Source organism: Theropithecus gelada, chromosome 9, assembly GCF_003255815.1.
Source record: "Theropithecus gelada isolate Dixy chromosome 9, Tgel_1.0, whole genome shotgun sequence".
Taxonomy (NCBI): domain Eukaryota; kingdom Metazoa; phylum Chordata; class Mammalia; order Primates; family Cercopithecidae; genus Theropithecus; species Theropithecus gelada.
Window position 1 is genome coordinate 50,165,080 of NC_037677.1, and position 16,063 is coordinate 50,181,142.

Here is a 16,063-nt window from a genome sequence, read left to right on the forward strand (position 1 = left end):
AATGAAGAATTTCCCTCATTAAGCTTTTGGGTTGATATATTTCATTAAGACAGAATTAGTTCTGTGTGCTTTGCTTTTTAGTGCTAGTCTTAGAGGGAATGCAAGAAACCAAAAGTCTTAGGAGAAAAACTGCTTTCATAATTTCAAGTGTAAGCCACAAACAGGCTTTTCTATAAAGGCTTCAAAGCTTGAAGAGATGACAAAAGCAAGCTGTATTCAATTAGACAGTTCAATAAATATGCAAAAATAAAAAACACTTAGCAATCATGAGTATACTATTTGTATTCTGGAAAAAGCAACATATTTCATGCTTTGAATATTTTCTCGAGATTAGTTTTAAAGTTATTTCCTTTTGTAACATTCAAAAGTAAAACACACATATATAATTCCATCAAGGATTCTCTGTATGATTAACATTCTGTACTTTCCTAACAAGTCAAACATGACCACATCTATATTGGAAAGACAGCACTGAGAAGCAACAGCAGGAGAATGCATCATCTGTGTCTGTTTCAGGATTAACAGTTTTGTTAAGTTCAGCAGATAAATGTAACAATGATCATTTGTTTCCAAATACCCAGGTGTTTCTTACTGGCTCCTCACTAATCAATCACATACGTGATAAGACCTAAGTATTTAAAAAAAAGACTGCAGGTGACTCCTTCTCTCTGGTCCCTTTACCAAAGCTCCAAATCACTTATGACATTAATTACAATACTCTGCACTCCAAAAACTATGCAAACACAGGTTTGCTAAATTTTACCTACTTAGCAAACCTACTAAATTTTAAAGTAGAAAACACACTTACATTCTCATGATACAAACTTTAGTTTTCACATTCACTACAACGTTTTAAAATCACCCAAACATGAGAATTGAAAATATGTGTGCTTATTTGGGAGTCGATTACTGCATTTATTCTCCAGAAAAAAAAGCAGACCTGAGGCATCACATTACTGGAACATTTAAACATGATGACATGTTCTTATCTTCTAAACTTCAACGAAAGCTGCTTGTACGAACTATTTAATGCATATCTGCCCCATTAAACAAGCAAGATGTTTGATGTAGCAGAGAAGCCAGACGCTGAGTCACTTCATTTCTTTCTGTTGCTTCCAGTTGCTAGCATAGTTGCAACTCGTATAAATATATTTAATGTATCCATGTAGATATTCAGCATCCTAGAAAAGAAAATTATGCCCATTACATATGATGCAATTCTAATAGCGATGATGAATTCTTAATATACAAAAGAAGAAAAAGCAATACTATTTGTCTTAGTGATATAAAATGGAAATTAAAAATAAGATGTTTAACTGCCAACTAATGAAATCCTAGACCAGAATATAGTTAAGGTCTTCCTTTTGGCAGACTCATCTTTTAAATGTTAAACAGCAGTTTAAAAAAAATCATTATTTTGTTCTCTGACACTCTGCATATATCAACTTGCAAAGAAAACTAGGTGGCAGACAATGAAATAATCAAAACAAGACCAAAGAAACACTTTTATTAAAACCTGTTAGACACAAGTCTGGCATTTTTTAATATAAAAGACCCACTTCACCCCCTAAAGAAAACTTCCACAGATCTGTAAGCTTTATAGCAACTTTTTTACATTAAGTTTTATTTTTAGATAAAGAAAATCAAATTACTTTAAAAAAAATGTGACAGACACAATGAAACTGACTCAGGAAAATTGTTTAAATAAAATAACCTACTTTGGTAGACTCCAAGAAAAAAGAAAAAAAAAAACCATAATAACAATGCCAACTCAAGTTGCCTATCTCTGAAACTAGAATCTTTATACTGAAGAGTTTCTAATTTCTAGAAGTATAAAATAGGCTTTTCTATTAAAAATTGCAAGTCAATTATATACCTTTTCCAATAAATAATACTTGACTAATACATTTCTTCAGTTTTAAAGTCTGCAAAATACACTAACAAAATTAACTAACCAATAAGAGCACGTTATTTATTGTACCCTGAGGCTGGCTCACAAAAATAGACAAAATATTCTGATAATGGAATGCACTAAGTTGCAATATAATCAGAGGTTTTTTGGATAGTTTACTAAACAGAGAACAGACCAAACTGCAACAAAAGTAAAATAGGAAATCTGACAAAGCCATTGGTGTGGTTTAAGCTGTGACCCTCCTCCGCCCCCACAACAAAATATGATGAAATCCTAAGCCCCGGTACACAGGTAGAGCACGATGTGAAGATGGAGGCAGAGACTGGAATGATCCATCTACAAGCCAAGGAATGTCAAGGACTGCCAGCAGTAACAAGAAGCTGAGAGGCAGGGAACAGATTTTCCCTCAGGGCCCTCAGAAGTACAACCCGGCTAACACCTTGAGTTTAGATTTCTGGCCTCCAGAACTACAAGAGAATCAAGTTTTGTTTTAAGCCACCCCGTTTGCAATACTTTGTTAACAGTATCCCTAGAAAACTAATACGGCCATAAAACAAAACAGATCAAATACACACAAGCATCCTTATGTGACAGAGTAACAGTGTTAAGTAAAAAGCATTACTTACGAGTTAATGGGATCATATTTTTGAACTCCATACGCTGGTGACACTTCTGCACGCTTGATTACTTTCTGGGTATCATACAAGAGGAACATGCTGAAAAGAACTAATCCACCATACATTGCCACTGAGTAAAGAGTGGCACCGGCCACAGTGGTAGGTGGAAGAAACATAGATCCTGAAATCAAAATGCAAAAACAATTAAGATTTTTTTAAAAAAGGATTTCGAATAACTGAGTTTATGATTTATATTACTTAAAAAAAATCTCCTTGGTATACTGTGCAGGTAAGACGACATCTAGGTATACGTACTGTCTAATCTTATTTATATTAGTTCAAAATCCATGATACTCATTTCTCCAATGAGCCACTTGCCCATTTCACAGGAAGGTTCTTGCATCGCACCAGAACAATATTCATGTTCTCCAGACCAACTTTCCCATTTTAGATGTATTTGGTAAAGCCAGTAATAATGGTTGACCATGTTGCCATGATTTTTATATGATGCCAATAGTAAAATCCAGTCCAATTAGCATCAATCTTTAAAAAAACTTTTAAAATAAATGACTCGGTCAATTAGGATATTGGAGTATTTCAGGTTACAAGAAACTATGCACCAAGAATTAAGTGTTAAAACACAGCAGCTTACCCAGTGAGGACACAAAGACGAGACCCAGGCCCACTCCCAGGGGCGCACCCATGTTCAGAAACTTTTCACTGGGCGCACACATGGCCACAGTGGAGAGGCCTCCCACAATGCCAGCTGTGTACCATGCAGCTCTGATGAGAAGAGGACCCCCTAATATTGTCAGAGGAGCCACCACTGCACCCATCACACCTGGAGAAAGAGCAAGTGCTCATTAAGTATTTACTAAATAACAAGCAAAAGGAAAATATCACTTCTAACATGCCACTTTATATTATACCTTACTGTTTAAGCACTATGATTCAAAAAGTTCTGCCTTTTAGATGATACTACCCTCATCAAATTCTACAACTCAAACTGGTGACTACTCAAATTCTGTATCACAACATTAACACTATTCCTAATCAATCACACTCACAAGCAAACACTAATCTACTTATTTAATAACCATCAAATTCCATGCAGCTATTTGAATCTGATCTTACCACTAGTTTCTACAACATTCATATAATTGAGATAAAGAAGCTTAAAACAAGTAACTCAAGGTCAAACCTACTACTATCAAAAGCGAAAAGCATACGATGATAAACTTAAAGTGTGGGAACTTCTAAGACAGACACTGCTGTTGCTTTACATAATAAGGATTGCTAATAGCTTATAAATAATTTTAGTTGTCAGATATTTATAAATAATTTCATAAAAATTACAGTAAAAATTTTACCAATAATTTAACCAAGGTAAAGGAACTCCTTAACTGAAAAAAATCTTAGATAATGCATTATTTCAGTGCTAAGCAGAATAAGTTACCTTTTACTTAAATGCAGTTTGCCTCACAGACTAGGCACAAAGCTATCTTTATACTGAATTTTCAATACTAGTTTAAAGAGTAACATTTTTAGATCAAGCTATACGGTTAATAAGGTATACTATCTCATGATGATGAATAATTTAAAAATACTTTTTGCTCTAGGCAAAACAGTGGGTGAAATTTCTACACAGAACACTTCTATTAGGACTCCTCTCAGTTTTTTGTATTTTGCAGCAACATTGTTAGCACAACTTTCTCTATCCTCAGTTTTTAATTTTTCTAAATATACCAGACAAAAACAACTCTCAAATGATGCGTACTAGATATAAAGCCCTCCTGGTATTGAACAAAACACACAAAAGTCAATCTCTGCATATATTAGACTGTCAGAAGACACCAAGTTTCGTATTGAAGATGTCCATGGTCTTAGGAGCAAAATCAACCTTTCGAAGCAAAGGTCTGGCAAAAAGGCAGCCAGTAATGACTGAAGAAAATTGTGTTTTCTAAACATGAGGTTTAAATTCCATGTAGGTCATTTACAATTGGGAAGAGCCACCTAAAAAAGGTAGTAGTCAAGGTTGTCTCATAACAATTTAAAACAGAACATACCAGAATGTAGCAACCAGGCAAGATGTTTTGGGCCTGGACTCTGGTCATATGGTATTGATTGTACCAGCATTCCAGCTCCAATCATGGCTGCAAAGGTCACACCAATTGTCTGAAAGACAAGTACTATTAAGAAAAACTGATCCTTATATGAAAACAAAGCAGAAACCCACAGGTTTGAAGTCCAATTAGTTTTTTCTAATACATTAGTTGTAAAAATATTAAAGATAATAAATCAAAGCTTAAAGTCAGGTGTGGTGGCTCATGCCTGCAATCCCAGCACTTTGGGAGGCTGGGGCGGGTGGATCACCTGAGGTCAGGAGTTCGAGACCAGCCTGGCTAACGTCGTGAAATCCCATCTCTACTAAAAATACAAAAATTAGCCAGGTGCAGTGGTGCATGCCTGTAGTCCCAGTTACTTGGAAGGCTGAGGCAGGAAAATCACTTGAACCGGGGAGGTGGAGGTTACAATGAGCCAAGATCGTGCCACTGCACTCTAGCCTGGGCAACAGAGCGAGACTCCATCTCAAAAAAAAAAAAAAAAAAAAAAAAAAAAATCAAAGCTTTTATTTTTCTGCCACATTAAAAGCTCTGGGTTTATTTCACAGTTTTGGCTAAGTTAGCATGAGCGCCCCCTACTGCCACATATGAGGTTTTGCAGACGGCTTCAAATGCATGACTTAAGCTTGGACTGGCATCACATCTTTCAACAATTTTATTCTTGTTGGGCAGAGGTGAAACAAACACCCGTTAGGGACCCCAAGATAATTAACTCTTAATTAAAAAATATATTTTTGTATAGCACAAATAGGATTTTCTTTAAAATCAGTCAAGCATACAAATTAATTTTTTTAAAAAAGAAAGAATATATATAGCACATAGCTTTGAACTCCATATCTGCTAAATGAAGACTTGAAAAATAGAAAGTAGATATCACAGCACATGGAAAAGAAAAATGAGAAATAAAATTCTATACTTCTACCCTTCCAGGTTTATGGTTAATTTGGTCCTCATTCCTTTTCTTTGCCTATCTTAGATTTCCAGTGTTATAATGTTTAAATATTCCTCGTGTATGACAAGAAATGTACTAATGTGTAATGGAAAAAAGACAGTGCTAATCTTCAAGAAATTTAAATCAGAGATTGCAAACCTGTAGCCCTTGGAATCAGGCCACAGATGTTTTGTTTGGCAAACTATGTAAAAATAAAAAAATAATAAAAAAAAAGAAAAAAAAGAACATGGTGAATGGTTTTAGTCGAGAAGGCTACTCTAGATGTCAGTAACCTCTAGATGTCAACCATCTCCTGTGTGACACACCAGGCCTCCTCACTCACCTGTATCATCTGTCTCACCCATGAACATCAAATATTCAACCTCTAATATAAAGTACAGGTAAACAAAACAGTTGGTTTTGCCAAGAATGGGAAAATCTTAACACAAAAAAGCATACTGAGCTGGGTGCGGTGGTATGTGCCTGTAGTGTCAGTTACTTGTGAAGCTGAGGTGAGAGGATCACTTGAGCCCAGGAATTCAAGCCAAGCCTAGGCAAACACAGAGACCTAGTCTCTATTTTTAAAAAACATTAAAGAGAAAAGCAAAGCATATCAAGCTCCACTCCACCATTTTCTAATGAGAAATAATTACTACAAACTATTTCACACATCCTCTGTGGGCAGCACTTTTGGGATATTTACTGCAATTAAATTTTTTAAAGATCTTTTATGATCCAGTCTCACTCCAAACTCTTCATTCCAACCACACTGAACTGGCAGGGCTGCCAATATGACCCAAAGTTTCAGCCTCCTTAATTCAGTCCATCATGCCTAAGAATACCTCCACTTCCATATCTGGTCGACTTACTGAAGTATTGTCTCATCATCTCAAAAGCTTTTTCTAGTAGGTACCCTGGCTACCCAGGAGCAAGATCAGATACCTCTCCCCAGAAGCACTTGGGACAAACTTTGACATTATCTGCATGTCTATGTGTGTATTTGTATATATATGTCTGTCACACCCAAAAGGTTACATCTTCATGTCTGTAACACTTGTCTTTGTCTTTCCCGAGTATTTTCTGTATTACTAACAGTGGAAGAGGGTAATCTTTTGCCCAGAAGGGACTGGGATATGGCCCAAACACAAAACTTCTTTGAAGCCTCATTTTAGAGCCTAAAATTTTAGGTAAATATTGCCATGTTTATTACAAAAGTATTGTTTTAAATTATTTGCTTTTGATTAAAACTGACATCCCCAGTGAGAACATTATGTGCCTTTGTGAACCTCTGGGCTGGGAGATTCATGACATCTATGTGAAAAGCATCATCCTAAAAATACATAAATGTCCAAATGGCTATGCTACTGTTAATGGCTATCCTTTAGTAAAGTATAATACAGTGAAAATATTATGGATTTTGGTCCCTATGTGGGGAATCCGTGTTACATGAACTCTCCTAACTCTCCTTCCCCTCCAGTCTCACACTCTGCTCTAGTTCAGGTTCTTATCATCCCTCATTTCAGATCTTACAAAGGCACAGCTGGTATAGCTGCTCCATGTCTCTTCCACATTGGTTCTAAAAACTCAAATATAAATCACGCTTTTGCTGTTCCAGTATCTCCAATGGCCTCCGACTGCTTACGTTCTCTCCTCAGCTTGACAATCATATCCTTCCTAACGATGTCTTCTTCAACATCCAGACCTCAAACACTTGAATTTCCCTCTAATGGGATTGCAAGTCACTTCTAAAATTAGGTTTTCCTACCTCCTCTTCGCTTAAATTGGTAAAATTGGACTGCCTTTGTCTACTTAAATTTTTTTTTTTAAATTTTTAAAACTTTGTATTTATTTAAAAATTACCAACAGTGTCTCACTACGTTGCCCAGGTTGGTCTCAAATTCCTGGGCTCAAGCAATCTTCCTGCCTCAGCCTCCCAGAATGCTGGGATTACAGGTGTGAGCCACTACACTTGGCCCTCTTGTCTATTCTAAAATAAATGAAACATGTTAGCCTTCAACAACCCTGATTAAACAAACGTCTCCTTCATGGACCTTGCCTAACTGTTAAAGGCAGAAACTCTTGACTGACTTTGCACTTTCTTTTTTTTTTTGAGACGGAGTCTCGCTCTGTCGCCCAGGCTGGAGTGCAGTGGCCGGATCTCAGCTCACTGCAAGCTCCGCCTCCCGGGTTCACGCCATTCTCCTGCCTCAGCCTCTTGAGTAGCTGGGACTACAGGCGCCTGCCACCTCGCCCGGCTAGTTTTTTTTGTATTTTTTAGTAGAGACCGGGTTTCACCGGGTTAGCCAGGATGGTCTCGATCTCCTGACCTCGTGATTCGCCCGTCTCAGCCTCCCAAAGTGCTGGGATTACAGGCTTGAGCCACTGCGCCCGGCTGACTTTGCACTTTCTTACTGCGTATCTGTGCCACTTATTCCAGTTCTTCTCTTCTACCAAATAGCAGAATAGGGCACACATATTCAAATTCTCGTATCTAGCAAAATAACAAGGGCTCTAGAGAAACTCATTAAATATAAAAATCTTCTATAAGGTCAAGAATCTTAGGAATAGTAGCAGCAGCACTATTCTACCCTTAACTGCATAAAATGGCTAGGTTTTTGTAACGGGCATTTCCGTCTGACTTCTAAGATGATTTTGCATTTGCTTTATTTTTTTAGTAAACTGCTACAAATTAGAGGCTGTTTGATATCTGCTGCTAGACAAGAACATTGTCCTTGTAAGTTTGATTTCTAACTCCTCCGGTATTATTAGAATACATGTTTAATAAAGAATAATAGCTGACCTACCCAGAATGAACTTCCTACTTTATCTCAGCTGCACTAATACAGGTTGAGTATCCCTCATCAGAAATGCTTGGGACCACAAGTGTTTCAGACTTCAGATTTCAGACTATTTATCATTATACTTCATTGTTGTTAGGGTTCAGGATTCCTAATACAAAAACCCAAAATGTGAAGTGCTACAATTTTCTTTGAGCATCATATTGGCACTACAAATGTTTTGGATTTTGGAGCATTTCTGGATTTTAAATTAGGGATGCTCAACCTGTAATTCATACATTATTTGAACAAAAACTTGTTCAATACAGTATTCTTTCCATTTAATACCCCCTTCCCTCCAATATATTTTATGTAATCTTTTGATCTTCAGATGAAAAAGGAAAACAAAAACAGCTGACTTACCACCAAAGAGCCTCTCATCATGAAGTTCATGAGAATAGGCGTTCTGCTTATGGCTATGGCAGACAAAGCTGTTAAACCAACACTCCCTGCTAAGTACATATAGGTGGAATGAATTCTATCCTTCACATACTGAGGCCAAATTCTGTAAGAAACATGACATGATTAATTTATAAAATTACAGATTTGATTTCTGGTTGAGTCATATACTAGGTGGGCGACCTCGCGATAAATCATTTTCTACTTTAAATGTTATTCACTTCATTTATCATGGAAATAATTATGAATACCTGGGAATTACTGTAAGGATTAAATGAGATAAAATATACAAGCACATATAAAAAACAACATATTGGGCCGGGCGCAGTGGCTCAAGCCTGTAATCACAGCACTTTGAGAGGCCGAGACGGGCGGATCACGAGGTCAGGAGATCGAGACCATCCTGGCTAACACGGTGAAACCCCGTCTCTACTAAAAAATACAAAAAAACTAGCTGGGCGAGGTGGCGGGCGCCTGTAGTCCCAGCTGCTCGGGAGGCTGAGGCAGGAGAATGGCATAAACTCAGGAGGCGGAGCTTGCAGTGAGCTGAGATCCGGCCACTGCACTCCAGCCTGGGTGACAGAGCGAGACTCCGTCTCAAAAAAAAAAAAAAAAACACACACAACATATTTTTGGCTGGGCGCAGTGGCTCACACCTGTAATCCCAGCACTTTGGGAGGCCGAGGTGGCTGGATCACTGGAGGTCAGGAGATTGAGATCAGCCTGGCCAACATGGTGAAACCCCATCTGTAAAGACACAAAAAATAGCTGGGCATGGCGGCGGGCACCTGTAGTCCCAGCTACTCAGGAGCCTGAGGCAGGAGAATTGCCTGAACCTGGGAGGCGGAGGTTGCAGTGAGCTGAGATCGCACCACTGCACTCCAGCCTGGGTGACAGAGCGAGACTCCCTCTCAAAGAAAAAAAACAAAAAAAAAACCAAACAACAACAATGTATTTTCTCCTTACTTAAATACATATAACCTTACTAAAAGATTTTTATTTAGATTTGAATAAATAAATGTCAAAGAAGCAAGAAGAGATTCTTTATGTGTATACACAAAGACTGGACACAAAACATTCCAAAGTGACTAAAGATAGGAATGAAAAGAAAACTGGAATTTTTGTTTTAAGGTTGGAGTTGTTTAGGAACAATTTACTTACACAGCCTTTTCAATAGCTCCAATCTCATTAGACAGTCCCAACCCATAGTAGCACAATGCTCCAAGACCAACAGCAGCCCCTCCAGCAACAAACCATCTTCCCATCTGATCAACTGCAGAACACAGAAGGAAATGCAGGTTAGTACTGGCACATCTGGACAAAGCCTTCAAAATATTTATGAAGGGAATCAAATAATGTATCATATTTAATAACAGCCATAATCAGTGCATACGGGGCACAGAAACTGCCTCAATGTTAGGTAACCAGTAGAAAAAAAACACTCCTGAAACAAAGGTATAAAAATCAGTACCAAAAAGAAAGAATCAGACTTGGTGAATCTTCAACCTCACTCCAACAATATTTGAGGGGGCAGTATGTCTGTAGATGTGGAGCTACTTCTGTGACACACACTATTTTACTAATAAGAGGCTGAAGTATATTCACATGACATTCATGGAAAGTAAAAAATGAGAAGGAAATGTTAACAGTCATACCACACTGCCTGGTATTAACACAAATGATGCTTTACATGGAAATCAAGAAAAAACAGAAAGAAAATATAATCAGTGTTTATGCAGCAGAATCAAATGAGGAGGCTCCTGTTTTAGGGTACTGACAGACAACTAACTTATCAACTCTAACTCAACAGAGGTATTCATAAAGTGCATCTTATTCTTTTAGTCTAATTCGTTTACTAAGAATATTATACCAAGCTGTCACTACATAATTTGCATGATTTGGTCTCTAGGGTCAAATCAGAAAGAAATGACCTGAAGGATACTGATTAGGGCTCTTTCCCATTGTAAAGACATTTTGTAAGATTATTAAGGAGCAGTGGTATTCTTTGAATAGCTTTAGGATGATTAACAATCTAGTTCCTGAACTTGCGAAGCTGATATCCAAACTGAACCAAGCTGGCAATACGTTAAAGTACTGCCTCCTGAGGCCCTATGTGAGCAGTCAGTTAAAGGACTCTTCTTGGACAGCTAGGCTTTTACTAACATCTATGTGTTGGCGATTTATTCCTAATCTGAAACATATACAAATATTATATGCTTGAATGAGGATTCTACACACTTAAAATGAACTTTCTCAACAGACTATACCTTTTGGACTACGGCATATTAATAATCCTTTTCTTTAAAAAAAGGGAAAGTAAAATTTCCACTGGAATAAGTATGACTGATAACCACTGAATCCAGTGCAAAGTACCAAACTTTGCTGGATTGTCAGATCTCAGAATAATGATGTGGTCTTCCCAGAAAATGCACAAATACACACACAGATACACATATGTTTTTAGGAAGTTGTTCATGGACCTCTTAAAACATATCCATAGATTCTAGCTTAAAAAATAAGACAGCCACCTACTTTTAAATATTTTTTCCATCGATGGTTCAAATGCTGCCGCTTTGAGTTCTTGACCAGTTCTCCCACGCCGGATCCCAATTCTTGTTTTGGTGGCATATTCCTGACACACATGCAAACAAAGACATGGACCACCCACACGAAAACAGACATCAATAAAATAAAATGCAAGATCTCTTTACATTAGAAAACTCTAGTTAAAGAAAGTTGGTACTTTCTATATACGTAACTTCACTATGAAAATTTATTAGCCAACTTAAAAAACTAAATGCAAAACTAAATAAGTAAATGTATACCTTTCCTGGGCTCCACCTTTGGTAGTAATTCATTATATTCTTCTTAGTTTCAATTTCAGAAAAACTGTTTCTTTTACAAGCTATAGATTTACATACCTAGAATTATTTATTTTAAATCCTAACCAAATATCAAGATGAGAATCTATTAGCATTTTTAAGAAATGCATTCTATAAGCATTATTAGCTATATTTCGTCATCTGGGATATGCACTCAAGAAAGGCATCTTTCCTTAACACAAAGCCAAGAGGAAGAAAGACTACTACCTCCATTTTGGCTCTTTTTCAACAGCGGAACAGTTAATTTAAAAGAGAAAAAGTCTCCTTCTAGCTTCTGTATATTGTCCTCATTATCTCACTTTAAACCTTATAATTTGAATGCTAGAACATAAATCTATTATAAAGATGGGTTTCTTTCTAATATGGGGGGAAAAAAGAAAGATCAGACTGTTACTGTGTCTATATAGAAAGTAGTAGACATAAGAGACTCCATTTTGTTCTGCATTTGAGATGCTGTTAATCTGTGACCCTACCCTCAACCTTGTCCTTGCAAGAGACATGTGCTGTGGTGACTCAAGGTTTAACGGATTTTGGGCTGTGCCTTGTTAAACAAGTGCCTGAAGGCAGCTTGCTGGTTAAAAGTCATCACCATTCTCTTAATCTCAAGTACCCAGGGACAGGCACACTGCCAAAGGTCGCAGGGACCTCTGCCTAGGAAAGCTAGGTATTGTCCAAGGTTTGGGAAGGGAAAGACCTGATCGTCCCCCAGCCTGACACCCGTGAAGGGTCTGTGCTGAGGAGGACTAGTACAAGAGGAAAGAAGACCTCTTGGCGGTTGTTGGCAGTTGAGATAGAGAAAAGCATCTGTCTCCTGCCCATCCCTGGGCAATGGAACATCTTGGTGTAAAATCCGATTATATGCTCTGTTTACTGAGATAGGAGAAAACCGCCTTAGGGCAAAAGGTGGGACTTGCTGGTGCAATGCTGCTAAAAGGTTTATGGAGATGTTTGCATATGCATATCAAGGCAGAGCAGTTTCCTTTAAACTTATTCATGTCACAGAGATCTTTATTCCTATGTCTTACTGCTGATTTTCTCCCTATAATGATCCTATTATCCTGCCACTCCCTTATCTTTAAGATGGTAAAGATAATTATCAACAAATACTAGGGAACTCAGAGACCAGTGCCGGCGTGGGTCCTCTGTATGCTGAGTGCCGGTCCCCTGGGCCCATTTTTTCTTTCTCTCTACTTTGTCTCTGTGTCTCATTTCTTTTCTCAAGTCTCTCGTTCCACCTAACGAGAAACGCCCACAGGTGTGGAGGGGTAGGCCATCCCTTCATCTAATCTGACAGATATTATCAATCTCTAAAGAGATAATTTCTTTAATAATTTATTAATAAGCTATTGGCCAACTGGTAATATCCCTGAGTTCTTAAACTTCTGACTATGTGCTCCAGGATCTCCGTTACACCACATAACTCTCAATCCCTCACAATGTACTCTAAATTTTCTAAATGAGAAACTCCAGAAGCTGTAAGCAAAAGCAAAGTTACAGAAATTCATTTTCTTTTTCATATGGGATAAGGAGGGACCAGAATGATACAAACTAATGGGGAGAAAGAGCTGACAGGGATATTATCAGGGCCAATTGACATATAACACACTAAAGGCAGAGCAGCCACACTCTGCCAAAAAGAAAGGGCACAAATGGAAAAAGCAGCAATATAAAAACATTCAGATTATCTTTACCCTGCTGGGTGTTAACAGCCATTGATTCTTCGTGATGGAATTCTTCACAACAGGCGAGGCCTTGGTGAAAGCTGGGTGGAAAACCCTAGAAGGTAGTGTCCGGAGACACACAAGCCTTGCAGCCAACATGGTGGTGGTGCACCAGGTCTACCAAGCAGATCTGAAATGCTAGTAAAAAAAGGCAAAAACAACAAAAAGAACATAAAACAATCCACTAACCAATTAAGAGAAGGACATATGACAGTCAGAGTCAAGAAGGAACAAACTATTTTTTAGTAGAAAAGGAAATACAGCCACCTTTTTAATTTTCAGCGATGAATTCTTTGCCCAATCATCCCTTGGTAATGCAAGAAACCCATCCCAGAGAACACAGCTGAGGATGGAGGAACAAATTATGTTTAAGTCCCAGTTTGACCAATAATAAAATAGATGATTGCAAAAATTACGTGTAACACAGAATGGCTGTTAACTGGATGTGATTACACCCGGGTCTATGATGGCTTTTACAAATGTAGTTTTGGCTTAAGATTCATACCAGTATCCAGTGGGAAAATTTAAAAGAATCTACATAACTTTTGGTCAGAGAAATAGTGTCATCTAAAGAGACATGAATAGCTCTTCTGCATTACAAAGCTAAAACATATTAAAAGAAGCCAACTATATGAATTTCAGCTAATCATACCAAATAATACTTTCCTTCAACATAAGATATAAAAATATTCTAAGTTAACCTATTCTATATGTCCTACTATAATGCGTAAAGGGCATTTAGTCTTTCAAAGTAAAATCGGTTACCAACTAGGTTTCCCTTACATTAGACTCCCTCAATGGTGTCTTCAAAAGAAAAGCATGCTAAAAACTGGATTATCTTAGCTCCAGGGCACATTATACTAGATGGGTGGTCAACCAGAAGTCAGCGGATAGTGCTTCTGTAATGCTACAGTGAGGTGACTATGATAGGTCAGAATGAAATGACAAGTGCAAACCAACTGGGGCTACCAGCCCATCTCTGCCAATGATATGTAGTGAATTTCAGGCAAGTGATATCCTTCTGGGTCCATTTCCCCATCTGTAACATAACGATTCCCAGTGTTCAGACTACAGCGTTGACCCTTGGACTACCTGCTTGAAAGTGACCCAGACGCATCTTAAAATGTAGGCTCCTGCGTCTTTCTTTGCTCCTAATGATTCTAGCTCTAGGAATAGGACCAAGGATATGTGTTTTAACGAACACTCCAAAAGCTAAGAACTATTGTTTTAAGATACCCGAGCGTCCTCCGAGCTCTGCAACTGAACTGAAGGATCTTAATACTCGGCACCTGGCCTTTGGGAAAACACCCAGCGCTTCTGGAACTTTCGTGCCATTACATCATCTCAACCTATGGCTGTCCTGTATCTTTCTCAGTACTCAGTCCACTGGGTGGGGCCGAAGAGGTCCAGCTCAGAGTGACCTCCATGTGGCCTAACAGCCCAGAGTGGGAATCCCACTTCTGACACGTTAGAATTGATCTTGTGAGGAGTGTGGATCTCTAAGACTCAGATGTCTTTGCTACAAAATGGGGAAAATACTACCGACCCTAATCCAAGGGCTTATGCCTCCGTGAGCATTGGATGAGTTTGGGTGCCTGGTCCCCGAGAAAGTTCACCCAGCCCGCTAGATTCGGATGAGAACCTGGCAGCAAACCTCCACGTCAACCCACAACACTTCTGTCCGCGCCCCAGGTGCCGCTACCAGCGCAGCGGCTGTACGGCCTGGCCGCAAGGATGACTCAGCACCTTGTTGCCCCGGGACAGAAGCACAGCTAGAATAGCCCTTGCGCGCCTGAGCAGGGCCTTGTGGCCGCCGCCCTCTCCACTGGGTCACCCACAGGACTGCGACCCCAACGCGCAGGCCGACCCTGACGCACCCAGCAGCACCGCTGCTACCAGCCCTTCCCTCCGCACCCAGCGGTCCCGTGAGGGCGGCTGTCAGGAGCACCGGGGATCCCGGGCGCCCGCCAGCCAGCCGGAGCATTACCTTGGTCCCCGGTCACCTTCGCTGCGTAGTTTCCCTTCCGGGCCCCCAGCACGCTCCTTACGGTCTGAAAGCGCACAGTTCCGCCAGCGCACTGCATGACGCAACATCGAGAGGAGGTAAATAGTACGAGTAGCCAATCACTGGCAGGCCTCTGTCGGAAACGCGGGCACAGTGGGGGAGGAGGGGTTCCGGGTTACGGAGGCGGGGTTCCAAATTGGTGGGGCGGGGCCAGTTGAGGATTGTTGCAGGGAACGTCATAATCAGCGTCCATTTTGCGTGTGGGCATGGGAGTCGTCTCGGCCATCTTTGTTCTGGGCAGCGGAGGTCTCTTTTGCTTTTGTTTTAGCCTTTTCACTCGCCGCAGATATAAGAATTATGTAAAAATTGAAAGAAAGTTATGTTAGAGTTAAAAATTATTCCGTTTATTCCGTTCCTTTCTGTTTGAAGGACTTTTTGTCCCTTAATTTATTGTGAGATAAATATGGTTCCAAATGTGACTGCTTCTGAGCGGAGTCATCCGGTTTCTGGGGTCTCACGCAAAAGGTTAGATCGTGAAATCCAGAAAAGATTTTTTTCTAGATGGTTTTTTCATTGCTTTTTTACTTTCCCGTGTACACTTTCAAGTTTCACCCTAAACCTGTGTAATAGGCCTGA

General features: G+C 39.2%; 1 protein-coding gene across 4 annotated transcripts; it reads right to left on the reverse strand.

Annotated features, from left to right (window-relative positions):
- Positions 1–266: 266 nt before the first annotated feature.
- Positions 267–15,615, reverse strand: GHITM (growth hormone inducible transmembrane protein). 4 transcript variants are annotated; one of them, XM_025395738.1, is made up of 10 exons: positions 15,410–15,441; positions 14,519–14,588; positions 13,393–13,560; positions 11,352–11,451; positions 9,981–10,092; positions 8,784–8,925; positions 4,596–4,704; positions 3,182–3,370; positions 2,539–2,710; positions 885–1,181 (listed from the first exon to the last, which is right to left on the reverse strand). In XM_025395738.1, the coding sequence occupies exons 3-10, from the start codon at positions 13,519–13,521 to the stop codon at positions 1,097–1,099; spliced, it is 1,038 nt and encodes a 345-aa protein (XP_025251523.1). In that variant the 5' UTR covers positions 13,522–13,560; positions 14,519–14,588; positions 15,410–15,441; the 3' UTR covers positions 885–1,096. The 4 variants fall into 4 exon arrangements, with proteins under 4 accessions (XP_025251522.1, XP_025251525.1, XP_025251523.1 ...); XM_025395737.1 differs by lacking the exon at positions 14,519–14,588 and having other exon boundaries at positions 267–1,181; positions 15,410–15,615; XM_025395740.1 differs by lacking the exon at positions 14,519–14,588 and having other exon boundaries at positions 876–1,181; positions 8,784–8,851; positions 15,410–15,615.
- Positions 15,616–16,063: the final 448 nt, after the last annotated feature.

Bases quoted from the DNA above. Each gene is read 5' to 3' on its own strand.
- GHITM (XM_025395737.1), bottom strand. From the start codon at position 13,521: ATGTTGGCTGCAAGGCTTGTGTGTCTCCGGACACTACCTTCTAGGGTT. The intron at 8,926-9,980 runs GTAAGTAAATTG...TGTTTCTTACAG, and splicing joins GGAGCTATTGAAAAGGCTGT to AATTTGGCCTCAGTATGTGA. The intron at 4,705-8,783 runs GTAAGTCAGCTG...CTTGTCTTTCAG, and splicing joins TGATGAGAGGCTCTTTGGTG to ACAATTGGTGTGACCTTTGC.